We start from the raw sequence: 26,163 nt of genomic DNA, 5'->3' as shown, positions 1-26,163 counted from the left end.
CTGGCGTCAAACAAAAACATTCTCTCAAAAGTAGAAGTAGTAAAATAGTTGTGCCGTGCTTTACTTGAGTATTTATTTTTATGACGACATTTGTCAAAAATAGGCTTGTTACAGTTTTCCACCACTTTTGTTTACTAATTTTACATTAGCAAAGCGATAGGAACACGTTTTGCTCTAAACTTAAAGTTCATGTAAAGTTTAAATAAATGTCTTGTCAATTTGACATACAGCCAAATTTTAATGATTAAAAAAAAAATAAAAATCATCAAGTACCGGTAATTAAAATGAAGCTTTAAATCACACCCCATTGAAAAATGGATGCTAGTTAGCATAGCATCTTTCTTTCCACAATACAATACAATGCAAATTATTCCTTTACATCAGGGGTGTCCAAACTTTTTCATTTGAGGGCCACATACAGAAAATCAGAAGGACGCAAGGGCCACATAATGTTATGAAGAGAAATTGTGTTTAGTCCTAAAAACTGTACAAATAATTGATTTGTGCTTTTGCATATTTATAAAAATGCTACAGTATATAAACCAATTTATTTGTAATATGGCAGTAGGGTTATTTTAGTTTTTATTAGTTTTCAGGGTGGTTCTGTTAGTTTTTACTAGTTTAGTTCTTTAAAAAAAAATACTTAGTTTTAGTTTAGTTTGTTAATTTCAGTATTAGTATTAGTTTTTTTTAAAGAAATGTGTATTACTTGTGCGCAATATTTAAAAAACACCACGGGAGCAAAATCATCTTTTGGTGCTTTTCTATTGGCTGCTGCTAGATGACGTCACTTGTGTGTGACATACTTTCAAATGTCATTATTCCGGTTTTTATCAAAATAAATCTACTAAGAAATAAAATGTAGTTTCAGTTAGTTTTCGTTTTTTTAAAAAGCATTTTCATTTTTATATTATTTCGGTAACAATATTGTTTTTTGAATTTTAGTTTTAGTTTTTTCATTAGTGTTAGTGAACTAAAATAACCTTTACTGGCACCAGTTTTTCGATAACTTCGTACTTTGACCATCTCCAAACATTTTTGTTTTGTTTATTTTATTTGAACTGAGTCAAATGCCATTTTTAGCATATGTCGCGGGCCACTGAAAAATGGACGGCGGGCCTCAAATGGCCCTCGGGCCGTAGTTTGGACACCACTGCTTTACATTGTGTAAACAAACGGCAGATTGTTTTGCTTTTGCCTATGACTAGCATACAAACCAGGCAGATTGTTATAGTAGTTAAATAATCCTAATGTAGAATACAAACGTCTGAATTGACTTTACAGAAGTCCATTTCAACCTCTACTTTCTGACTTTTACTAGGAACTTAATCAGTACTTTACGATTATTTTTTTTACACAACCATCTGTACTTCCATTTAAGAGTACATTCGCCATCCCAGATCCACACACTTGCGTCTCACCTCATGATGAAGTCGAACTCGGACCCCGCCAGCATGAGGACGCCCAGCAGGGTGGAAATGGCGCCGTCGACCACCGGGGCAAACATGTGCTCAAGGGCCACGGCCGAGCGCTTGTTTCTGCTGCCAATGGCTGTCAGGAAGCCCTGATGCGGAAAAAAAAAAAAAAAAGGGGCGGAGGGGAAAGGTGGAAAGGAGAAATGAGGTGGAAATCTTGCCGATCGCACAAAACTCGCGCTTGTAGTGGTGAGGCTTGGCACGTCTTGGAATTCTTGGATTTTTTATTTTTTATTTTTTTGGGAGGTTTCAAGTCGGGATGGCCGCTGGAATTGGGGCTAAATCAGCAAAATTGTTCTCACCAGCGCAATGTGAACAGTGAACTCCACTCCGATGCCCACCGAGGCGATGAGGATGACCACGGGGATGGCGCTCAGCTTGATGCCGATCAAACCCATGACGCCGAACAGCTCCACCGTCATCATGGCCAGGATAAACACCTGAAGACACCAAAAAAAGGGAATCAGCCCCATGAAAGAATGGAAGCGAGACGGCGTGAAGATGAAAGGTGACGCGAGGGACTGACTTGAGCTCTTTTGCCTTTTCAACCCCACGCAATCTTTGACCTCGGGGGTCTCGGCCGCGTGGCGTCAAATTACCCGCCCCGGGGCTAATACTTTTCCATGCCACCATGCGTCTTGCTTTTCCTCCCACAGAGGTGCTCGGAATGATTGACAGAACGGGAGACAATAGCACGCCTCATGTTTAAATGTTTGCTTTGCCATTAATATTAGTTACAGGGACGTACTGTGGCCAGAATTCGGACCAGGAATATTGGTGGGGGGCGGGGGCCAAAATGCGCCAAACCATTTGTTGATAGACAGTATTGGGCATGTAACTTAAAAAAAAAAAATACTGAGAGTTACAAATTACTCCTTACAAAAAGTATTTGATTTAGTAACTCAGGTACTGCCTCTTAAAGTAATTAGTTACTCAGCAAAGTAATTATGATATTTTTATATGCTGACATGCGCCAAAACCTATTTGTTGATGGACAGTGTTGGGCATGTAACCTAAAAAAAGAAAAAAAAATACAATTGCAAATTACTACTTCCAAAAAGTAATTGCTTTAGTAACTCACTACTGTTCCTGCCTCATAAAATTAATTAGTTACTCAGCAAAGTAATTGTGATATTTTTATATGCCGACATGGACCAAAACCTGATCGTCGATGAACAGTGTTGGGCATGTTACTTACTTCTTCCAAAAATAAATTGCATTAATAACAAAGTTTTAGTAATTATGTTACTGTTTTGTAAAAGTAATTAGTTACCAAGTAATTCCGATATTTTTATATACATGCGCCAAAACCTATTCATTGCAGTGTTAGGCATGTTACTTTAAAAAAAAAAAGTAATTGGAAAATTTAATAATTAATTTTTCCAAAGTCATTGAGTTAGTAACTAAGTTAATGCCTTGTAGAAGTAATTAGTTACACACTCAGAGCTGCTGTCAGCCACAGCTCACGTGCTATCCCCACCAGGTCCCGCCTCTTAAAGGTACACTCAGGCCCGCAAGTATTTTCTCTGGTTGCAAATTGTTGCCAAATGTGCTTATTGCATGTTGGAGGGGTAAAAAATTGAAATAATGTTTTTTTTTTTATAAGGTCTCCCCCCATATGACGGTTTTCAACGCTCCCCCTGCTGGTGCAAGTGAAGACCAGAAGCTTTTGATGCCGGCGGGACCTCCTCACCGGGATGCGGTTAAATTGCAAAATGATAAAAGCCGTTTTACTACTTGACCACATACAGGCAGACGGTCGGATGCATGGAGACTACACGCATGTATGCGTGTGCCTGATTTCAGTCCAATTAAAACACATTCCGGCAGAAGCTGCAACTGTTGTTGTTCTCCGGCCCACCCCCTCAAACGGCTGTGGACATGCATTTGTTTGGGGGGGCACCAGCTTGTGTGTGAAACGTTTTCTAACAACTCAAGACTGTCTCTCTTTTTCTGGCTCCCACATCTCCCTGATGGATGGGTCGAGCGGGCCAAGGTCGCGACTGGGCAGATCCGTCCTGTCCCCCGAGCCTCTCGTTCCCCCTCGGACAAAAGCCGTGATGGAGTTGGAGGTAGAGGCTTTGCGAGGGCAAAGTCTTTGCATTCCCTTTTTCTAAGGCCGGCCCAGCCTACATTAGAATGACAAAGGTCCCCCGTATGTGTGTGCGCGCACCGGCCCTCCGCCGAGCCAAAAGGACCCCCCCCCGCGTCGGACGATGTTATTGAGCTGTGCCGAGCGAGGCGAGCGGGAGGGAAGCGGCGGGCTAATGGCGGCGTTGGGGTGGAAAATAGGAAAGGCGGACTCACGATGATGCCGGCGGTCCACGGGTTGAGCAGGAGCAGAGCGCAAACCAGGAAGGTGCACGCCAGCACCACGCTGACGGCCAGCAGGAACCAATGGCGCAGGCCGATGTACTGCTCCCAGAAGAGGAAGGGGTACCCGTTGGGGTAGTTGGACACGCCCTTGCCACTGAACTCGTCGCAGATGGCCCGCACGCTCTCGATGGCTTCCACAAAGTCGCCGGCTTGCCGCAGCCCGTTCAGGTAGTACGGGAACTGGGCGAACTCCAGGGGCTCTGCGGCCGGAACTGCAAGGGGGCGGGAAGGAGGGCGGGATGTGACATTGATATTATGAAAGTATATATTGCTGTCGTTGGGTCAAAACCTCATAAGTCACAATTTGTTTAATAATAATCTATCATTTGGGTCAATTTATGAAGTATTGACCAATCCTAAAAAAGATGCCTTTAAAGGGATACTTCACTTATTTAGCCCATTATAGCAATAAAAAGTTAATATTTTGCCTCTAATAAATTTGATACTTTCATTATTTTTCATGTACAATTAGTACCTTTAAAAACATATTTTGCAAACTTGAAAATGACATCACAAGAGCTCAGGTAACCAATCACAGCTCACCTGTTTTCTAGGTTTGGTCATGTGACATTCACAAGCTGAGCTGTGATTGGTTACCTGAGCCCTCGTGATGTCATTTTCAGTCGACAGCAAGTTGCAAAATGTGTTTTAAAGGTACTAATTGTATGTGAAAAATAATGAAAATATCAAATTAATTATAGACAAAATATTAACTTTTTATTGCTATAATGGGCTAAATAAGTGAAGTATCCCTTTAAAGGATGTGTAATGGCTATTTTAAGGCTTCAACCTCTTTATATGGTCTCTTTATACCACAGATTTTATGGAGGACCAAAACTGCCAAAATTCAAAATAAATAAATGACTAAATAAATAAATGACTAAAAGTGAAAATAAAAAGCAACATAAAAAAAATATAATTTGAAAATTACATAAAAAATAAATAAATATAAATGGAAATAAATCAGTTTTTATTTTCATTTTTAATAGCTTATTTATTTAGTCATTTATTTATCTATTTATTTAGTCATTTATTTATTTTGAATTTTGGCAGTTTTAGGCCATTTTTTGGCAGTTTTGCGACTTGAGATGCTAGACAACAAGTGGACAAGATAGTCGAGCTGCTCACTCGACCAATGACAGGCAGTTTGCAACGGCGGAGTCCAGCCCAAAACACGCTTAGGACCGCCCCCTCATTTGAATAACATTTCGACTTGGCAGTACGGCCCCAAAACTGCCACAATTCAAAATAAATAAATGACTAAATAAATAGATAAATGACTAAATGAATACATAAATAAATGACTAAATAAAAAAATAAATTACTAAAATAGATTTTTTTTTGGATACAATTTTCAAATTATATTTTTTTATATTCATTTTTATTTTCACTTTCAGTCATTTATTTATTTATTTAGTCATTTATTTATTTTGAATCTTGGCAGTTTGGCAGCCCAAAACTGCCAAAATTCCAAATAAATAAATGACTAAATAAATAGATAAATGAATAAATAAATAAATGACTTAATACATAAATAAATTACAAAAATTGATTTTTTTAAATATAATTTTCAAATTATATTTTTATTATATTCATTTTTATTTTCATTTTTAGTCATTTATTTAGTCATTTATTTATTTTGAATTTTGGCAGTTTTGGTCCTCCATAGTTTGGGTGGGGTAAATGCCTTAAATGGGATCCCTGTATGTGATTTTTTTTGTTCTTGGAGACTTACTGCGCAGATTTTCCCCCGTGGTGTCGTACTTGTCGTGGATCCACTCCCTGGGATGCGGATAAAAGTTGGCCTGGGAGGCGGCGTAGCCCAGAGGATCGTTACTGACCCACACCGTCAGGTAAATGTAGAAGACCTCAGGGGGGATGAGACCCTCTGCATCCACCAGCCGACGAGAAGTCAGCTACAGAAGGAAGGTTTTGTCAGACGGAGATGTTGCTAGAGCAAGACAGAAGCGACGTCTCGTCTTACTTGGCTGTAGTTAAAAGGTTCTTTCTTGGAGCCGGTCTGGATGAGGAGTTTGTACGCCAGGGCGCCGTCCTCGGTGCCGTTCCGGTAGCTGTCCGAGGTGATCCTTCCCGATAGCCAGTCTGCGTCGAAAGCAGCCTGAAGACCTGTACAAAAAAAAAACACGAAAAGATTACCGCGCTAGTCATTTGTCGTTTCATTTCTGCTTGGGCGAAACGACAAGAGCAGCCTTCCAGTGTGAAATCTCAAGTTTCTGTTTCTGTCTCGTTTTGGGCAGCTGGCTTTGATTGACCTGTTAGCTATTACTTCCTCCTGACTGGGCCTCTGACATGTCCTAGCCTGAGGACACACGCGCACACGCACATGCAAAAGATAACCTCCGACCCCACCCCAATCTGTCTACTGCTCCACCCCTGAGCCCAGGTGGATGGGGATAAACAGCGCGGCTGAACTTTCACTCACCTTTCGCACCCAACCCCCACGCGATCATTCATTCACTCCCGGTCTTTTTAGTACACCTGAAAAAACTTGGCGCTCTACTCTCCCCCCGCCAAATGACATCACAGAATTTTCTGATTTCAACCATCCGTGTTCTATCGCGATTGTATTACATGCGCACAGTTGCAACTGACTTTTGGAGTGCAAACTGGACTGCATCAAAAGCAGAAAAAGGCCAGGGAAGATCAGAAATTTGAAGTTTGAAATTTGATGTTTGAATTTTGAATTTCAAATTTGAATACGAGTTTGAATTTTGAATTTGAATCTTGCATTGCAATTCTGGATTTGAATCCTGAATTTGAGTCTTGAATCTGTATCTTGAATTTGAATTTTGAATTGGCATTTTGAGTTTGAATTTTGAGTTTGAATTTTGAGTTTGAATTTTGAGTTTGAATTTTGAGTTTGAATTTTGAGTTTGAATTTTGAGTTTGAATTTTGAGTTTGAATTTGAAATTTGAATTTGAAATTTGAACTTTGAGTTTGAATTTGAAATTTGAATTTGAAATTTGAACTTTGAGTTTGAATTCTGAATTTTAATCTTGAATTGCAATTCTGAATTTTAATCCTGAATTGGAATTTTAAAATTGAACTTTGAGTTTGAATTATGAATTTTAATCTTGAATTGCAATTCTGAATTTGAATCCTAAATTTGAATTTTAAATTTGAACTTTGAGTTTGAATTCTGAATTTGAATCTTGAATTGCAATTCTGAATTTGAATCCTGAATTCAAATTCTGAATTTGAGTCTTGAATTTTGAATTAGAATTTTGAGTTAGAATTTGAATTTTGAGTTTGAATTCTGAATGCATGTAAACACGACTAAACCATCTTTTGATCCTGGTTAGAATGCATGCCAAAATATCTATCTATCTATCTATCTATCCATCTATCCATCTATCCATCCATCCATCTTCTTCACTGCTTATTCCTCACAAGGGTCACGGGGGTGCTGGAGCCTATCCCAGCTGGCTTCGGGCAATAGGCGGGGTACATCCTGAACTGGTTACCAGCCAATCGCAGTTTACAAAAAATAAATAAATGCAAATAAAATAAAATACAATTAAAGTACCTCTAAGCCAGTCCTGGAAGTAGTGCAGCCACATGCGTGGCAGTTTGCCATCGCTGTCTCGGACCACAGATCTGACAGAGTTGAAGGCGTTGTGTAGCTGAATCAGAAGTCTCTGTGAGCGTGCGTAATCGAATCCGTCCATGGTGACCAGATACATGTTGTAGAAGGAAAAATATTTGAACTGGGCGTCGATGAAGTCGTACTCCTTGGTGTCGCGCGGCACAATGTCGGTCAGGTAGAGGCCGTCGTGCACCATGGTGGTCCCGTACAGGCTCAGGCCCAGGAGGCCCAGGAAGAGGATGACGACGACGGCTTTGCTTTTGGGCTTGAGGAGAAGCGGTGCGTATTTCTCCCGGGCGAAGTGGGGCAGGTTCCAGTGGAGGAACGGGAGCGGGACGCATTTCTTGCCCAATTTGGAGTCCTCCACCTGAGCGAGGAGGTCCCGGGTGGAGCTTGAGGTAGGGGTGAAGAGCTGGGAGCCGTATGGATCTTGAACGGGGGTGCTCGGCGTCGGCGTGATAGCTGGAAGGGGAAAACGCAACAATTGCTAAACAGTTCATGCTAACAAGTGATAACTTTTGCTCAAATGTTTTGTACCTTGTGAATGCGAAGTGGGGCAAAGGATGATGGAAGTCGGGCTGGTGGAGATCTGAGAGGTCGGCGGCAAGATGGTGACGATGTGCTGGCCGGCGGCGTCGCACTGCGTGAACGCCTGCACCGTGGTGGTGATCTGCGTGCTGGTGGTGATGGTGGAGCCCGTGGCGTACTGGTGCGCATGCGAGGCCGGCGCATGGCCGGGCTCGGCGCCGTCCGACAATTCGTGCGGCGACAGGTGGATCACCCGGTCGGCGCAAGGGCTGTACAGGCAGCACAGGACGTCCAAGCGCTTGTCCTCGCGCCGGTGGAGGTCCAGGCTGAGTATGGCGGGGAAGATGAGCAGCACCATGGCGAAGTTGAACACCACCACGATGGCCGCCTGGAAAGAAGCAGATGGAGAACGTCAGTGAAATTAGGGAGGAGTGAATTTTTGAATTATATATATATATATATATATAATTTAAAGTTCTTTTAACGCCACTACGGAATTTTTGACCGCGGATTAATGACCGCCCCTTACTTGGAAAGCCTGTACTAGGTAAATTCTAGTCTCAACACAGCAGACACGTCCACCTCAAAATTTTGCAGAATTAAATGTAATAATAATGCATAGATTTGTGGAGACTGGGGTCAAGTTGCATTCTACAATTTTAAAAATGTGCAGAATTTCACAAGTTACTTCATGTAAATAACGATTAGATAGCTCTTAATATGAAAACAACAATGCCCTGAGCTGTCACCAATGTCTAACAAACACAATTATGCCATCTAGTGGGAAAAATGACCAACACAAATCAATATCACATTATTTTTTTATTTTTTTATTTTTTATTTTTTTTTACAGTACAGTTTTTTTTTTTTTTTTTTTTTTTTTTTTAGAGCTCAGAATTGTTCATTCGGTAGTCTTACCGATTCAACGTCTTATCATCATTGCCTTTTTTTTGTTTTTTTTGTTTTGTTTTTTTGTGTGTGTGTGTGTGAATCGATTTTTAAACTTCCATTTTTAATGGAAAAATATTCAACAAAACGTCTGACTTCGGGTTAGGATTCGCACCTTGAGCATGGAAGAATGTTATATGAACGGAACATTAAGCCTTAATATTTTATTTTATTGTTGTTCAAACATGAAACAGATTACAACCTCTATAAGACTGAAATTTCAGATAAATAAATAATACATTTTCATATAAATCTTACACTCTACAAGCTTACTGATTAGTATTTTCTAAATTTGAATGAAAAAAATCGCAACAATCGACTTATAAATTCGTATCGGGATTAATCGGTATCGAATCGAATCGTGACCTGTGAATCGTGATACGAATCGAATCGTCAGGTACTAGGCAATTCACACCCCTAATATATATATATATATATATATATATATGGCGTAAACAAGTCAGACAACCGTGCTCTCTAAACAAAGCAAAACGGAAACACTAAGCAGGCCAGGCAAGGAGAAACAGACCAGAAGGTAAAGCTCCAGAACTATTAGGAAAAAAGAAAGAATGACGAAACAGGGAGGGAGGGGGGCCGTGAATATATACATATATGTCGCGAGTCTGAGCGAAACCATCAGCCTTCAGCAGCCCCTCGCTGCAGCCCCCCCCCCCCTTTTGGAGCTGACGTCCTGACTGGCTGCGGTTTGCACTGTGTGCGCTCGCGCGAGTGTGTATTTGTGTGTTGCGGACCACCCACAGTTAAGTCACAGATCAGAGCAAAGCGCCCCGACGGCCCAGTGATATACGGACCCGAGCGCTCCCCTCCAGTTCTCTGCTTTGCTCTGACTCGTCCACATTGCACGCACATACGCACGTTAGAAAGAAAGAAGAAGAAGAAAAAAAAAAGAGTTGGCGCTGTTGGTGCGGCGGCCATAAAAACGGGAACAAAGGCTTTCCCCCCCTGCTCTGAATAAATGTCACCTCTCTTAAGTTATCCCTTTCATTTTCAAAAGAGCCGCGGGCGTCTCGCGGCGCAATTGTTGATTTCTGTGCATACGGGGAAGAAACGGAAAAAAGCGGATACCTGCAAGGAGAACGCTCGCAGGGCCGGGATGGGCACGAGGGCGGCCATGAAGAAGGCGATCATGTTGTTGATGGAAGTCAGGGCCACGCTGGTGCCCGTGCGACGCAGGCAGTCTCCGGTGCGCTCCTGGGAGAGAGAACACATCTTAGAGGAAGGAGGGGAGACAAAAAGGGACGGACGGACGGACAGGAGTGGAGAATTGGAGCGGGAAGGCACCTTAAAGGGAATGTTACTGCCGGCCTCTGTGAAGGAGTGAGCCAAAAGAAACATGTCGTCCACTCCAATTCCAAGTGCCAGGAAGGGAAGCACCTGGGATGACAGACGCAAAAGGGTCAGCGAGTGGTCCGCATCAAAAACAAGCATGTCGAAACAGGCGACACTTAAAGTCAAATATGGGTTCCATGAAATGCTTTTAAATTATTCCTAATAATCTACTCTGTTCATTTCAAACTGTTTTTCTTTGCTGCACTGCTTACAGTATGTTGTTACTTTTTTGGGAGGTCCTATCAGATTCCAGCCTGGTTGAAGTACCTTAAAGGTGCAGTCAAAACAATTTAATTTTTATTTTTGGACAATAATATGTCCCATGCAGCCCCACTAGTCTAAATACGGCATTCTGGTTGACCAACCAATCACAGCTCAGCTTCGGAAAACAGGGGAGCTGTGATTGGTCGTTTGCCTGAGCACTGAGCAACTGTGACGTCATCTTCAGTCGACAGCATGTGTCAAAATGGCCGCCCCCTGAGATGGATAAAAACAAGCAGATTTTGCTGCATAACTCAGATTCCACAAATGTATTCACCAAAATGTCACGTTAAGACGAGTGAGGTCACATATAACATATTATTGTCAAGAAATGTTTACGGTTGACTTCAATAAATTATATTAGCAACTGGACTTGAGATTTATCAAGTTCAACCAGTTAAATTAGTAATTGGTGCAATGTTATGGATGGTTGAAAAATGTCTGAAGTGATCCACAGACAATATGTTTATTAATCAACATCTCTTCTGAGTATGACGCACCTTTACTGTAAAATCCTGTGTATAACATTCATTAAAAAAAATTTGAGGCGGGTATTCTACAAAGGGCTTAATAAATGGAAAAAAAAAAACATTTACTAGGGTTGTAAAAAAAAAAGAATCAGCTATTTATAGCAAATGTCATAAATGTTACTCACTAGTTAAAACATTTACTATATTTATTATGTTTTGAATCTTTATTTGTTCCGTTTATTCACTCTGATAGTAAAGTAAAAAAAGAAATACTTGTATACTCACTTAAAATGTTTTCTTTGTTGTTGTTTTTGTTACCTTATTCTTTACTGCATATTTATCTTTCTTATTCTTTCTGTTTCATGTACAGCACTTTGTATACAGCAATGCCTGTTTTAAAGCGCTTTATAAATAAAGTTGAGTTGAGTTGAGAAATAAAGAGAAGGAAAAAAAAAAACGCTTTTAAAGGGTGATTTTTGGGGGCGTATTATACACGGGTACGTTATTTACGAGATTCCACAATATATATATATTTTTTTTTGTTACTAGACAAATATAGATTCTGAACTACTCTATGTGACATATGTGGCACAGTTGAATGCTATTATACCACTTACCACATATATACGTATATGCATCGTATACATGATCGCAACATACAGCATTAACTCTTTGACTGCCAAAAACGTTTAATAACGTTTAGTAAAATCACGATGTATGCCGCCATAAACGTTAAGTGACATCAGCTACTTTTTTTTTTTTTTTGTGTGAATATATCAGTAGTCAGTGCAACGTCCGAGTGCAGCGCAGCCGGGTCAATGAGCTGTGAAATCCAAAACACCCACTAACAACGGCCATCAGACGGCAGCAATGTACCTCTTTTCAATGGGCTGCCGGTGTATGGAATTACTCAACTCAACTCAAGTTTATTTAACCTCGCAGCGGTACCTGCTCGGGCCCTAACTAGAGCTGCGAATTACAATGAAACATGACGCAATCTGATGAAATGGAACGTTTTCAAGGCTGACGTGAATGATCAAAGCCAAAAATGTTTTTTTTTTTATAACGTGTGGCAGTAAAAGAGTTAAGAGGTCGATTACGTCCCCACCGAATGCCCAAGCAGCAAATTCGCAGCCCGCCGCTGAAATTTGAAGAAAGCGCCCCGCCACGCCGTCAAACAAAGCGGTCGTTGTCTCCGTTGTTACCTGAGTCGTGGCGGCGTTGAAGGAGAGTCCCAGCAGGGAGCAGAGACCCAAGCCGGCGGCCACCGACAGAGCCACCAGCAGCACGCCGGCCAGTCCCACCGCCCCCTGGGACTTGGCGCAGTCCCACCTCAGCATGGTCACGCAGGCGTACGCCAGCTGGGGGGGGGGGAGGAAAACACGCGTGTCAAATCCCGGCGCGGTCTTCGTATTTTTATCGTCCAAAAATTGACGGACAAAAATGGATGGCCGCGCTCACCATGAGCAGGTACCCTCCGGCTACCCGTAGGACGCTGACGTCGGAGAAAGACTTCATGATGTCGTTGAGGGTGGTGGTGGAGAAGGCGTGGATGGACTGGCTGGAGTTGGACGGGATACTCTGGTGGACCACCTGAGGGATAAACAACCGATAAATCGGCGCAAGCCGAAAAGTGCTCCCAAATCATGTTTAGCTCACGTTTAGCCTGTCCAAAAGCTATTAGCGTTAGCCATAAAGAAGTGAGTTGGATGCCATGACATACATTCTGCACCTTGTTTATTTAACATGAAAGAGGCCGGCGCCATCAGCGCTCGCATGTCCCTTTCAACGCGGCTGTATTTAAGAGCGCCCCAAACTGAAAAAAAAAAAAAAAAAAAAAAAAAGCCCTTTGAAAGACAACACGAATATGTGTGTGAGTGTTTTCGCATGCGCTAGTGTGTGTAAGTATGACAACCGAGGAGTAATGAGCACAGATGCCAGAGGTTGCGGTGTCAAAGGTGAAAGGATCACATGACTCAGGAGGCTGCAGCCATCAACGCGATTCAGCTTTTTTTTTTTGTTTTTTTTTTTGATATCAGCGCCATAACAATTTCCCATTTGTTGTTTGTTGCATTGTTTTGTGTTGGTGGCAGCAGTGGGATCGTGCGTTACTCCCCCCCCCCCCCCCCCCAAAAAAAAACGTCATTGGTTCGCCCTCCCGCCCTCTCCGCTTAGCCCCGCAGTGGTGGGTGTCAGCTATCACAGCAACAGCTTGTTCCCATAACGAGGGCTCTGACAGTGAGAGATGATTGGCCTGCCACACACACGCACGCACCCCCGCACACACACAGCGATTTGCTTACAAGGAAGCTGACGGAATTCCAACACGAGTGTGCGTAAGAACATGGAAATATCTCCTCATTTGTGCGACTGCAGTGAGGACATGAACGCTACTGTGGTTTGAAGTATTTAAAAAAAAATAAAATAAAAAATGGGTCACTTGTTGGGAGTCACAGTAGTACCTCCAACGTCAAAAAAACAATTTGGAGTTCAACCACAATCTTTTGAGTAAAACAAGACTCGTAATGCCAAAAACTGAAGGCCATCCATTTTGTATACTGTATTTTTTGGACTATGTTCACGTGCTCGTTCTCATAAGCATCTCCTGGCTAGCATGTGTCTGTTTTCGTCATACCGAAACTAGAACTACTTCCTGTTTCTGTGTCTAAGAATCATGGGAAATGTAGTCTGTGTTGCCCAGTAGTAGGCCAAAAAAAAAGAAAAGTTACCATTGTGTGCACTGTTTTGTTTACAGCTGTTGAACTGTCAACCAAGATAGCATTTAGCGTTAGCTAAAGTCAAGTTAATAAAACAACCACCGATCTCCGGATTGATTAGCGGTTGTTCAAACCTTTTTTTTTTTTGTCTGTAGCAAGTTAGCAACCTCTATATAGTTGTCGGGCGAACAAAAGTAAATGAGGCATGAGGTGTTACCCAATATAACCTAGCATGATAAGCGCTAAAGCTATCAAATAAACATATGGTATAATTAGAATAAACTATTTAACATAGCACACTTCACAAAAATAAACAAACAATATTTTGCAGAAAATAAATTTGATATTTCCATTATTTTTTATGTATAATTAGTAGCTTTAAAAATACATTTTGCAACTTGCTGTCGACTAAAAATTGACATCACAAGGGCTCAGGTAACCAATCACAGCTCACCATTTTTCTAGGTTTGGTCATGTGACATTCACAAGCTGAGCTGTGATTGGTTACCTGAGCCCTTGTGATGTCATTTTTCGTCGACAGCAAGTTGCAAAATGTGTTTTTAAAGGTACTAATTGTACGTGAAAAATAATGAAAGTATCAAATTAATAGCAGACAAAAATTAACTTTTTATTGCTATAATGGGCTAAATAAGTGAAGTATCACTTTAATTAAAGTTTTAGTCATAATTTAGTCATCTGATTGTATTTTAGTTTTAATCCAATTCTAAGCGACGAAATAAAAGAGCTATTTTAGTCGACTAAATTGACAATTTAGTGGACGTTTTCCTTCAGCATACATTTCAACTTTTATACAGAAAATGAACACGCCTCTTTGTAACTGTAGTTTAACGTGCATTTAATACAATGGTGTCTATTATGCCATCTTAAAACTTTGTTTTCACCTAAATTAAAAAACAAAGTGCATAATTGTTTGAGATTAATCTTACAGTTTCACAATGAATGTAAACATGTTTGAACATTAAATAAAGTACAGTGAACAGTTTCTGAGTGGGTCTTTTCTCCCACCTGCATTTTCATTCCTTTTTCTAAATTGGATTTTGTCAATTTTCGTCACTGTGTTGTTTTCGTTTTCGTCATTGACGAAATTGTCAGTCAATTTAAGTTATTGTCATCGTCTCAATTAATGGCTCCTATTTTCGTTTTTGTTTTCATGTTCGTCTGCAAAAAAAATTTTCGTGACAAAAAATTTTCGTTAATGAAATTATTAATGTCCAGGAATCGCTCCTACCTCCACAAACTTCCGTTGCCACGACTCCAAGATGGCCGTAGCCTTCTCCTCATTCCAGTTGATGTCGTGGATCTCGTAGTCGTCTTTAAAGTGCTCGTACAGCTGCTTAGGGCTCATCAACAGGAACATGGTTTGAAGAGCCTCCGCGCTGCAGAGGGAAAAAACAAAACAAAAAAACAGCACCAGAAATGAAATTTAGTCACGCTATTGTCTCTGAAGTGCTTCTAAAAAACAAAACAAAAAAAAATCAGGTGTTGGTGTTATCTGGTCAGCGTGCTGCTGTCTGGGCCGCCATCCCAGATGACAAAAAAAGGTTTTCTTGGCACAAGCGAGGCGAGCGGCGGCGCTGCTGGAAAAATGATCGTAAATCAAACGCGCGAGCGCGACTCTCTCGTCGATGAGACGGGAATCCTCTTTCATTCACGGCTGCGCTCAACGGGCCCACGTGGGTCACAATCTGGGCCCGGACCCAACGCGGTCAAGTGCGCTTTTGAAATGCAGTGCAAGTCGGAGTCAAGAAAGAAAAGGGAGCGCGTCTTATTGACAGATAGGCTTTAGAAAAAAAAAAAAAAAAAAAAGTGGATTCTTTTTGAGTCGTCAGTGTTTCCCAACCTTTACCGAGTAGCAAAAAAATGACTGAAAGATGTGGCTCTCCTTGCCTATGTCAGAATCAGAGTAATCTTTAAAGGGATAGCAACATGAAAAATCTACTTTTTTTTTTTAGCTTTTAGCTGCGTTAAAATGCTAATTCCTCACCAAAAACATGATGGAAGTGGCATTTTCCTCCATTCGCCCCTCTCTGAGAAATTCTAGGTTATTCTGCTCTCCAAGCACCATCCCCTCCCTACCTGAACGAGCGAGTGCTCACTTTATGACATCATAAAGTGCAGACCCACCCCCGCACTGCCTCTGTGGACTAAACGCACGCCCACTTTCTATGAGACCACCATGGGATAGTGACAAAAGTTGCCTTTATCAGTAAACTTTCGGTCCAAATGAACTCAAAGCAATCAATTACCCTTCATATTTACAATTCCAAACTGCAATGACAATTGGCTGTCTTAACATCCCACAAAGGTTCTGGCTGACACTTGTGTAAACTATAAGTAAAACCTTTGCACTGTTGAAGGAATAATAGTGGTTAGTGTGCTTACTCTGTAAGCAGCAAGTCACTGGTTCGAAACCAGCCAATGTTTTTTTTTTCCCTTCCTCCTTTCCTCTCTCGTCTTCTCTCTCTACCTCCACGATTTCTTGCGGCAAGGAGTCGTTTTGTTTCAAATGTTTATTGAAGAATTGCCATGCGTCAAGTGGCGCGTCGTACTCAGAAGAGTACGCAAACACAGAGATACAACAGCAGACTGCAGTCTGCTCGCCGGGGGCGTGTCAATCACACGGGGAGAGGCGGGGTTTGACTGAACCGGGCGTTTTACTTCCGCGTTACAAATCTAACCAGAAAAACGCCAAATATTTCATAAAAAAAATACATCGCCATGGTGTCAAAGGTAAGATTTAATCATTATATGCCTATAGTTAACTTTTCGGAAGGGCTTAAAATAGCGCGGTATTTTATTTATATCTTTACAGTCACGGGACAATTGCTGGGCATTCGCACCTGCGCCTCAAAATAGCAACTTGTAGGAAGAGGCAGCCGAGCTTACCTCATCAGAGCATCCTGGCTGTTCTTCACGCGCCCTCCCAGGATCAGCTCCTCCTGCCAGTGCATAAACTTCCGGCTAAAACCGTGGCAACCGCCTTGGAGGCGTCCGGCGATGTCAGGAGACTACAAAGAAACATGGTGAGCCGCTTGGATGCTGCACCGTAATCCCTTCCGGTCAATAACGCGTCGGACGGATCCATACCTCGAATTGTTCTTTGTTGGGAGCACTGAGAGGGCAGTCGGGATCCGACGGGTCCAGACAAGGCCGGTTCATGTAGGCGTGGCCCACCTGCAAAATCACACACACACAAAAAAAAGTCAACCACTGCAGTAAATGACGGAAATCCGATGAATATGTAAACCAAAATCCCACCTGGGCTTTGTCCAACATCTCCTTAAAACCTTCCAGGGACGTGAACTGACTCAGTTCCTCCATGAGCTTGACTGGATCCAGATTCATCCACTGGATGTCTGGCATACCCCTGCGGAGCAACCACCGATGATCAACACCAACCCAAACACATCCCAAGAGCTATAAAAACCAAACGCTTTGTGCGCGCGCTGCTCTGTTTAAGGAAAAAAAAAAAAACTCTTTCAGGCCGCTTGAACGCACCCCTCCCCTCAGGGCAGATACAGGATGAAATGGCCTTTTATTATCCCATTTCACACCGCCACAATGCCCAGGGGGAAGGCATGGTGGCTTCCATTCCTAAATGCACTGCACCGAGTCAGAACAATTACCTCTGCTTCCCAAACATCTTGATATGTTTCACCTACGTAACAGAGAGGTAAAAATAAAGTCAAAAGTTCATGAAGAAGAATCCCAACTTCACATTTTTGCACAAATCTGATTTTGCCACTTTAACTGTTTGGAGTCTTTGGACCTTATATCAATTCCCAACATGGATTTATTCTTGAATTAGTTGCTCTTTTGACCTCTTTCTATATACAATTTTTTTTACATATTCTTGTCAGCTCACTTTTGAAAATTTAATCAATTTTCACATCAGATAGCTTTATTTTGTTATCAACTACAAAGTCCACTAGATGTACTACTAATATTAAAGGTATACTTGACTTATTTAGCCGATTTTTGGGCAGTCAAACATTAATATTTTGCCTATAATAAATTTGATATTTTCATTATTTTTCATGTACAATTAGTACCTTTAAAAACACCATTTTGCAACTTGCTGTCGACTGAAAAATGACATCACAAGGGCTCAGGTAACCAATCACAGCTCAGCTTGTGAATGTCACATGACCAAACCTAGAAAACAGGTGAGCTGTGATTGGTTAGCTGAGCCCTTGTGATGTCATTTTTCAGTCGACAGCAAGTTGCAAAATGTGCTTTTAAAGGTACTATTTGTACGTGGAAAATAGTGAAAGTGTCAAATTAATTATAGACAAAATATTAACTTTTTATTGCTATAATGGGCTAAATAAGTGAAGTATACCTTTAACATTTTGGATGGACGACTACCTCAGAATATGGCCTAGTTGACCCGCCATTTCGTGTCAGCTTCGTTTCTACAGTACAACCAAAATGTGCGTAAAAGAGCTTTCAAGCCGAATCTAGCATGGCCCCTTTTTGTTTTTTCACATTGCAGCTTTTTGTTCTCACAGTTTTTTTCCCCGTCTCACTCCTCACTCCCCTTTTTTTTTTTGTCGAGGCCGAGCTCCGCATCCTCAAATCCTCCCTACAAAAACAATTAATAACAACTAAATAACAACAGATGCCGAGAAGGCAAAGCGCGGCACACTCAGAGCACTTGGCGGCCCGCTCGAGTGGAGTAGAAGAACATCACAATGTCGGCCCTTGACGGGAACATAAACAAATTTGCAAAGAAAGCTCAGCCGTATAGTCTCTTTTTTTTAAATGAAGCGCTCAATTGAAATATCACTTCTGGCTCTGGAGAACTTTTGGAGAAGGGGGTAAAAAAAAAAAAAAATACGCCCCAGACTCCTCTGTTAACCGTCTTGTTGCCTCTCTGTGTCTTTCTCGAGGGACTTGAGGCTTGAATGCGGCCCATTTTATTTGTTGGACAACTTGGGGAGCTGGGAGCGCGGGGGCATTTCCATGAGAATGGCGAGTGTTAGCCGCGAGCTGACAAAGCCGGGGCACCCCCAACTCCCTACCCCAACCCTCCCTCCCTCCCTCCACCGGGGCCCCAGCACTGATGGACACTCACTCGTAAACTGAAAGAATGCTTACCATTGTCTGACCCAAAGGGCTCCCCTGCCACCGCCAACCACCACCCCGCCCTCCTTCTCTCTACCAGCCCACCATTTCTCCCTCACTTTCTCTTTTTTGAATTTCCCTGTCAGGACCCCCCCCCCCCTCACTACCACAACCCCGGGCCCTAAAAGAACTCTATTACTGACCGCTGCTGTCAGTCACAGCACCCACTGACAGCCTGACTGTATCTTTCCATCCAGCGTGCGGTAAAAGTTATGAACACCCCACACAAAAAGTCCGCAACGTCGTCTCACGAAGCTGTCTAACATGGCAGCGGGCTTCAAGAAAAGAACCACTGCCTGTCAACTGCCATGCTTTTAAAAGTAGCTCCTGTTGCTTCTGAATTACATTTACATGTGTGAGTTACAGTAAAATGAGAGATGAACACACATTTTACTGTCTTTTGGATGAAAACATCCAGGCTAACTAGCTAGCAGCTAACTTCGGCATGCTAGCGAGTGTCAGCTAACATCCAATAATCTGGTAATATTGCTCATTAAAGTACATTTGTATTGAAAACCATTTGAGAAATGATGTTTTAAAGCATATGCACCCGATTTTCTGTCAACAGTTAGCTACTACATTAGCTACGCTATGAGCTATCGCTGGCCAGCTAGTGAGTTTTAGCTAGCAACCCTGATACCAGGTGTATGTACAGTATGTGTATAAATGACCAAGATATAAAGATTATGTAGTGACAGCAGAATAATCATGTTTCTGTCAACAACCTGTCGTTGTGATGAAAAAGTCTTGGTAGGCTGTGAGCTAACTTTAGCAGGCTAGTGGCTGTGAGCTAACAATCTATTAAGCAGAGCAATCCATGTTTGACATTCATATTTTACTGTCTCAGCAAATAATTGTATGGCAAGTTAGGAGATTATGAGCTAACTCTGGTAGACTATTTGTTAGCTCCTTATAGCTAAATAATTAGGTCTCATTTATTTGGTGATCGACAGTAGCTCATTACTGTAAATTCACAATAAGAAAATGACTAAGAAATGACTTTTTTTATCATCTTAGCAACCTGTACTGAAGAAGTCCTTTAGCAAGCTAGCAGGTGTTAGCTAAGGTAATATACTGTTTCTAAATGTGTGCTAAAAGTGACAAAGAAATCAACATTACTAAGAATTTAAATTTGGTCTTCAAATTTAACAACTTGTTTCTGTGATGAAAATAAAAAAAAACTATTTTGTGATAGCTTTTAAGACTACGAGCTAACTTTGTCATACTATAAATTTTCGTTCACATTAGCTAAAAAGGCCCATGAAGTGATGGTGCTCATTATTGTAAATGCGCATTAACAAATTACAGAGAAATGACAATTTTAACATCTTATCTGTTGCACTGATTACAAAAAAAAAAAAAAAGTGTTCATGTATTAGCTTTTACGCAACACGCTAACTGCGGCAACTGGCAAGCTAACGGGCGTTAGCTGCTGTGGCTTCATCTGCTGATGTCACTCATTAACATAAATGCGGCAATAAAAAAAAAAATGATGCTTTCCCTCAAACGTACTATTGAAGCAATAACTGTCTATTACCAACAGAGCCTGTAAAAACTGCATTAAAAAAACATTACGTGCACTTACGGTAAATAGGCGGAGCCTCCCTGTAGCTTGGCCCCTTCCCAAAAACAGTCCAATGGGGTGATTATCATACAAGGGAACAGCTTGTCAATCATCTGGGATTAGGAGAAGAGCAACAATAACACATACACATCAAGAGGAAATGTGAAACTGATCAAAATATGAATAAAGTATGCTGAAACGTACCCTTTCAATCATGACGTTTTCAATTATGGGGACTCCGGATTTATAGCATATTTTGTTGAGATCCCACGACCTGCGAGAGCAAACACAAAAAGCAAATGAAATGGACTATTTATTTCAAAAGATAATGGCCCGCAAAGATGGCCACTTACTTTCCAAACAGCGACACCTGCACCTTGCTAGCAGACAGTGCGGCTTCCATGTGCACCAGCAATGCCTCCTGGGTAAGGATGTCGGCGCCTTCTTCTTTGGGGGTCTGGATGAGCATCTGTGAGGTAAATATGGACTCCTCGCCTTGCTTCTCCCTCGTGTAGCGAAGCTCCTGGCTCACCCGGCTACCAGCTTTAAAAAAAAAAAAAAAAGGATCCTTTAAATAAGCAGTTCAGGTCTTTTGGATTCGCACATCACTGTGGGCATCCATCAATGTTACACATTTGGCGCTATTGGACAAAAAGTGTGTTCATATATTTTGCACACGTGTATACGGAGCAACGCCCTTGGCCCTCGCCAGTGTTGGTTTTGAAGGCACTTCACACAAGGCAGCGTCTGGCCAAGAGAAATGACTAATGCAGCTTCACGTTGGCTCCTTCTGTCAAACAGATGTGCCCTGTGTGTATGTGTGTAAAAAAAAATAAAAAAAAATAAAAAAAAATAAAAAAACGTCCCCCAAACCCCCGCATCCCATCACCATCCTACTCAGCATGGCAGATATCGTCGACCAGTTCACACACATCAAAAATGATCTCATGTCTTTATTCAACCTTCATCTGTAATAGGGCTTAGATCAGGGGTGTCCAAACTACGGCCCGGGGGCCATTTGCGGCCCGCCGTCCATTTTTCAGCGGCCCGCGACATATGCTAAAAATGGCATTTGACTCAGTTCAAATAAAATAAAAACAAAAATGTTTGGAGATTGTCAAAGTAAGAAAGGAAAAAACACAGGTGCTATTAAAAGTTATTTTAGTTAACTAAAACTGACGAAAAAACTAAAATTCAAAAAACAATTTCGTTCACAAAATAAAACAAAAACAAAAATGTTTTTTAAAAAAAAGAAAACTAACTGAAACAAAATTTTATGTTTACAAAATTAACTAAAATAAAACTATAATTATAGCAAAAATGTCCTTCGTTTTAGTGTTTGGTAATTAACTCATTCACTGCCATTGACGGAAAAAGACGTCAAATGATGCTTTTTTTTTTTTTTGCTGGTCTGGCAATGAATGTGTTTTTAATGCATGAGCCTTTGGGGATTATTTTAAATGTGATTTTTAGTAGATTTATTTTGATATAAACCAGAATAATGACGTGGCGCCCCTGGTGTTTTTTAAATGATGCGCATGAGTAATACACAGAAAAAAAAGAAAAGAAAAAAAAAAAAGAAAAAAAAACTAATACTGAAACTAACTAAACTAAAACAAAGCATTTATTAAAGAACTAAAACTAATAAAACACTAACAGAACCACCCTGAAAAATAATTAAAACTAACTACATTTAAAAAAAAAAAAACTCAAAACAAAATAAAAACTAAAATGAAAAATTCCAAAACTACATATAATAAACCTACTGCATATTACAAATAAATTGGTTTATATACTGTAGCATTTTTCTAAATATGCAAAAGTACAAATAAATTATTTGTACAATTTTGAGGACAAAACACAATTTCTCTTCATAACATTATGTGGCCCTTGCGTCCTTCTGATTTTTTCTGTATGTGGCCCTCAAATGAAAAAGTTTGGACACCCCTGGACTAGACTAAAAGACAACAGGGAAATAGTAGCCATTTGTCCCACCCACCTACCCACCTACCCATCCACCCATCCAAGCCCGTCCATCCATCCATCCATCCATCCATCCATCTTTTTATACCGCTTGTCACAGCTGACTCCAAGCAAGCACCTGGAATGGCTGCCAGCCAATCACAGGGTAGTCCCAAAACTTTATATTTGCCAAGAAAATCTACCAGCAGGCTAGTTGTTACCAGGCAGGTATAATCGTTAGCCTTTTATTGAGACAGTGGAAATTTGGTCAACATGAGCGCCGACTGAAGCATGTTCACGTGCATGATGATGTAATGACTTTTGTGCTGTCACTATCCAATATTTTCAGAATTGATTAACCTATTGATTCTTCAATCGGTCAATCGATTATCCTGATTCATTTTAATTTTGCGTTAAAGTGTAGTACAAAACACCTGTTTACTGTTTATTAACCAGTGATTGGTGTTTATTTTGTACTTCATATTCGTATAGTAATTTAGAAAAAAAGGGGGGATTAATGTTACCGGTTCAGTAAAGTAAAAACAGATGCGAAGTGTCTTAAACACAAGTTAAACACAAAAGATAATCAGTCTTCTTTCATCAAGGACGACAGAAATCAGTGAACAATTACTGTTGATGTGTTGAAATCAGAGGATTTGGACAATTTTAAATCACAAGTGGCTCCAATATTAAAATAGTGGTCGATTAATCAGATAATCGATTACTTATCGATTAATTTTGACAGATCTAAATTATGGTCTTGCCCACCTCTGGTTGTTTCTTTAAAATTCTAATTAAAGTTGAAAATTTGGGCTGTGGAAAGCTTTAACAGGTTAAATTTGAATCCACTTTCTGAATCTAAATTGAATCGAACCACTGCGATTGGCTGGCGACCAGTTCAGGGTGTACCCTGCCTACTAGGGATGTAACAATATCCAAACTTCACGATACCATATCAGCACGATATGAATGTCACGATACGATAATTATCACGATATTGTGGGGGCATTGGCGATATTTAAAAAAGATCACAATATTGTAAAAAAGAGAGCTCATACTAAAAAAAAAAAGCACAGTTTTGTGCTTTTGTACATAACAGCAATGCATATAAACCACCTAAATCTCTATTAACAATATTGAGGCTCTTATTTGCTAATGCATAGAAGGCCAAAACATCCCTAATGAAAATTAAATCGCACTAATAAACTAGCCACTAGAGGGTGCTAGAACTGCACAAATGGAAATCAACCTGACTTTTTTTTTTTTTTTTTTAACAAATATGTTCCTTTTAAATATTGTGAACATGACGACGACGATATTGTGGCAGTTTTAATATCACGATATTGCCATTATCGTGACATCCCTACTGCCTACTGCCCAAAGCCAGCTGAGATAGACTCCAGCACCCCCCGCGACCCTTGTGAGGAGCAAGAGGTTCAGAAAATAGATGGATGGATGAATCGAACCAAATTGAATCCCTACATTTTAAAACTGTTCAAATCCTTGAACCGAATCATATCGAGAAACGTATCGAACTGACTTTTGTGGAGTGATGTAATATACATACATACATACATAATGTACCGGTACATATACACATATAAGTTAGTTTGGTGTTTAGTCACAGCCTGCGTACTGTCGTCTATTTGCTGCGAACAAAGTTGAGGATGAAAAGACAAGAAGAAGGCAAATGAAGTCAAGTAAATGGATTTGATTAAAGACGCCGTGTCGGGGAGACGCCGATGAAGGGGAGAGCGAGCGAGCGAGCGAGCAGGGGATGAAAGAGGGGAAGAGGAATGCTGCGCTGGGTTGCGTGTGTTTGTGTGTGCGCGCTATATACGCTCCAGCCTCCTAATTACGGGAGGTTGCCCTGAAAAGAGTTTGCCAGCCGGGGGGATGTGCGCCGGTGCCAAGTGGACATGAAACATGCCGCGCCGGATCACAGAGGGACCGTCTGGCCCTCTTTCCTCGTCCCGCTACATGACAATGGCGGGAGGATATTGAAGGGGGGGGGGGGGGGGGGGGGGCTTTGGAAAACATAGCTCCTCCTTAATTCTAACTCTTGTCACTCTCGTAGTCACTTTCGCGACTTTGCGCTCAAGCCTGTCGCTTAACATCCCACAAAGGTTCTGGGTGACACTTGTGTAAACTACAAGTAAAACCTTTGCACTGTTGAACTGAACTAAATGAGTAGTAGTGGTTAGTGTGCTTGCTCTGTAAGCAGCAAGTCACTGGTTCGAAACCAGCCAATGCTTTTTATTCCCCTCCTCTTCTCTCTCCTTGCAATCTTCAGCGTTTGGATTTCCACCGATTGCCGTTGCGTCTGGAACGTATCCCGGCGCGATAAACGAGGGTTCACTGTACACCCCCCCACCTACGCAGCCTGTAATTGATGGGGAGCAAAAGAAAAAACAAACGACGAGGAACGTGTGAGATCAAGTTGGACCCCCGGGACGTTTTTTTGGGGGGTTTTTTCCCCCCCGCAATATTCCTACAGCGCACTTTCAAGGCTTTAATTACCTTCAGTGCGAGCGGGGCCGGAGGATATCGCATCACCACCGCGTTTATTTGCAGTCGCCGGCGTTGAGCTCAGCGCACCCCCCCCCACCACCACACCCCCGTCCCAAATGGACATTCCTCCCAATGTTGACATAGACGTTTTCATTTGGAGAGAACGGCAACAGTAAAAGTTGAGGTCATTTCCTCGCAGATCACGTTTGGGCTAAGTGGCGAGCATGCTGGGAGAGCCGACATCCACCTTCAAATGTTTCATTTTGGTGGTGTGAAGACGATCTTGGAATCGTTTATTAATTCCTCTGACGAATTAATCCGTTTTTGGGTGCGCGAAGAAGCTCCACAGACTCATGGCTGGAAATAAACAGGAAGTCGGCCATTTTTGGTTTGAAGCGGCCATTTTGAGCGAATTACTTCTTAGGGAATCTGCCCGGATGAGCTCCAATCAGAAGCAGATATCCCAGACAGACGTTCAACTACAATCATGATTTTTTTATTTTTTTTCCCAAAAATACAACTTTTTAATATGACGGCGTATTAGGGCCATGTAGATTAGGGCGGAGGCAATAAGACGAGAAAAAAAAGTCAAATTTCCTTTTTTTTTTTTTTTTCCCCCTCGTCGCACGGCTGTTTGTGTCAAGTGCGGAGCCGTCCGGCAGAAAGGAAACGCATTTGTCACGCTACACAAGTCACAGTTTGCAAAATGTCTCCGTAGGAAGAACTCCTTACAATGTACTTTTCGGTTGGGTTTTCAAACAAGGAGATACTAAGTGCTTTAGCAGAGATTAACAATATCGTAGTTGCCACTTTATAAACTGGCAAATTTTCCACTTTTTTTCGTCATATTAAAAAGTGACAAATTTTCCACTTTTTTTTTCGTCATATTAAAAAGTGACATATTGCCCCCGCCCTCTAAAAAATTTGTATATATATATATATATATATATATATATATATATATATATATTTCTACGTGGCCCTAATACTAGGGATGTAACGATATCCAAACATCACGATACGATATTATCACGATATGAAGGTCACGATACGATAATTATCACAATATTGTGGGGGCGTTGTTATATTGTAACGAAAGAGCTCATACTAAAAAAAAAAAAAAAAAAGCACAATATTGTGCTTTTGTACATAACAGCAATGCATATAAATAAACCACCTACAATCTCCAATAACAACAGTGAGGCACTTACTTGCTAATGCAAGCACACATTGATCGCTTCACAA

At 41.2% G+C, this 26,163-nt stretch overlaps 1 protein-coding gene across 1 annotated transcript in view; it reads right to left on the bottom strand.

The window, feature by feature from the left end:
• ptch2 (patched 2) overlaps positions 1-26,163 on the bottom strand; it is a 53,144-nt gene that overhangs the window by 8,259 nt on the left and 18,722 nt on the right. The window contains exons 3-20 of the mRNA XM_077514740.1: positions 20,799-20,988; positions 20,650-20,719; positions 20,467-20,558; positions 17,013-17,121; positions 16,842-16,928; positions 16,641-16,762; positions 14,983-15,130; positions 12,478-12,609; positions 12,222-12,377; positions 10,238-10,330; positions 10,022-10,147; positions 7,997-8,375; positions 7,400-7,921; positions 5,836-5,978; positions 5,587-5,767; positions 3,783-4,063; positions 1,778-1,915; positions 1,422-1,564 (exon numbers count right to left, since the gene is read on the bottom strand). Coding sequence (XP_077370866.1) covers positions 1,422-1,564; positions 1,778-1,915; positions 3,783-4,063; positions 5,587-5,767; positions 5,836-5,978; positions 7,400-7,921; positions 7,997-8,375; positions 10,022-10,147; positions 10,238-10,330; positions 12,222-12,377; positions 12,478-12,609; positions 14,983-15,130; positions 16,641-16,762; positions 16,842-16,928; positions 17,013-17,121; positions 20,467-20,558; positions 20,650-20,719; positions 20,799-20,988 — 3,112 coding nt within the window. The remainder of the gene's footprint in view (positions 1-1,421; positions 1,565-1,777; positions 1,916-3,782; positions 4,064-5,586; positions 5,768-5,835; positions 5,979-7,399; positions 7,922-7,996; positions 8,376-10,021; positions 10,148-10,237; positions 10,331-12,221; positions 12,378-12,477; positions 12,610-14,982; positions 15,131-16,640; positions 16,763-16,841; positions 16,929-17,012; positions 17,122-20,466; positions 20,559-20,649; positions 20,720-20,798; positions 20,989-26,163) is intronic.

This window comes from Festucalex cinctus, chromosome 1 (assembly GCF_051991245.1).
Source record: "Festucalex cinctus isolate MCC-2025b chromosome 1, RoL_Fcin_1.0, whole genome shotgun sequence".
NCBI classification, from domain to species: Eukaryota; Metazoa; Chordata; class Actinopteri; order Syngnathiformes; family Syngnathidae; genus Festucalex; species Festucalex cinctus.
The sequence above is the reverse complement of the archived record's forward strand: the minus strand, read 5'-3'. Positions and strand labels throughout refer to the sequence as shown.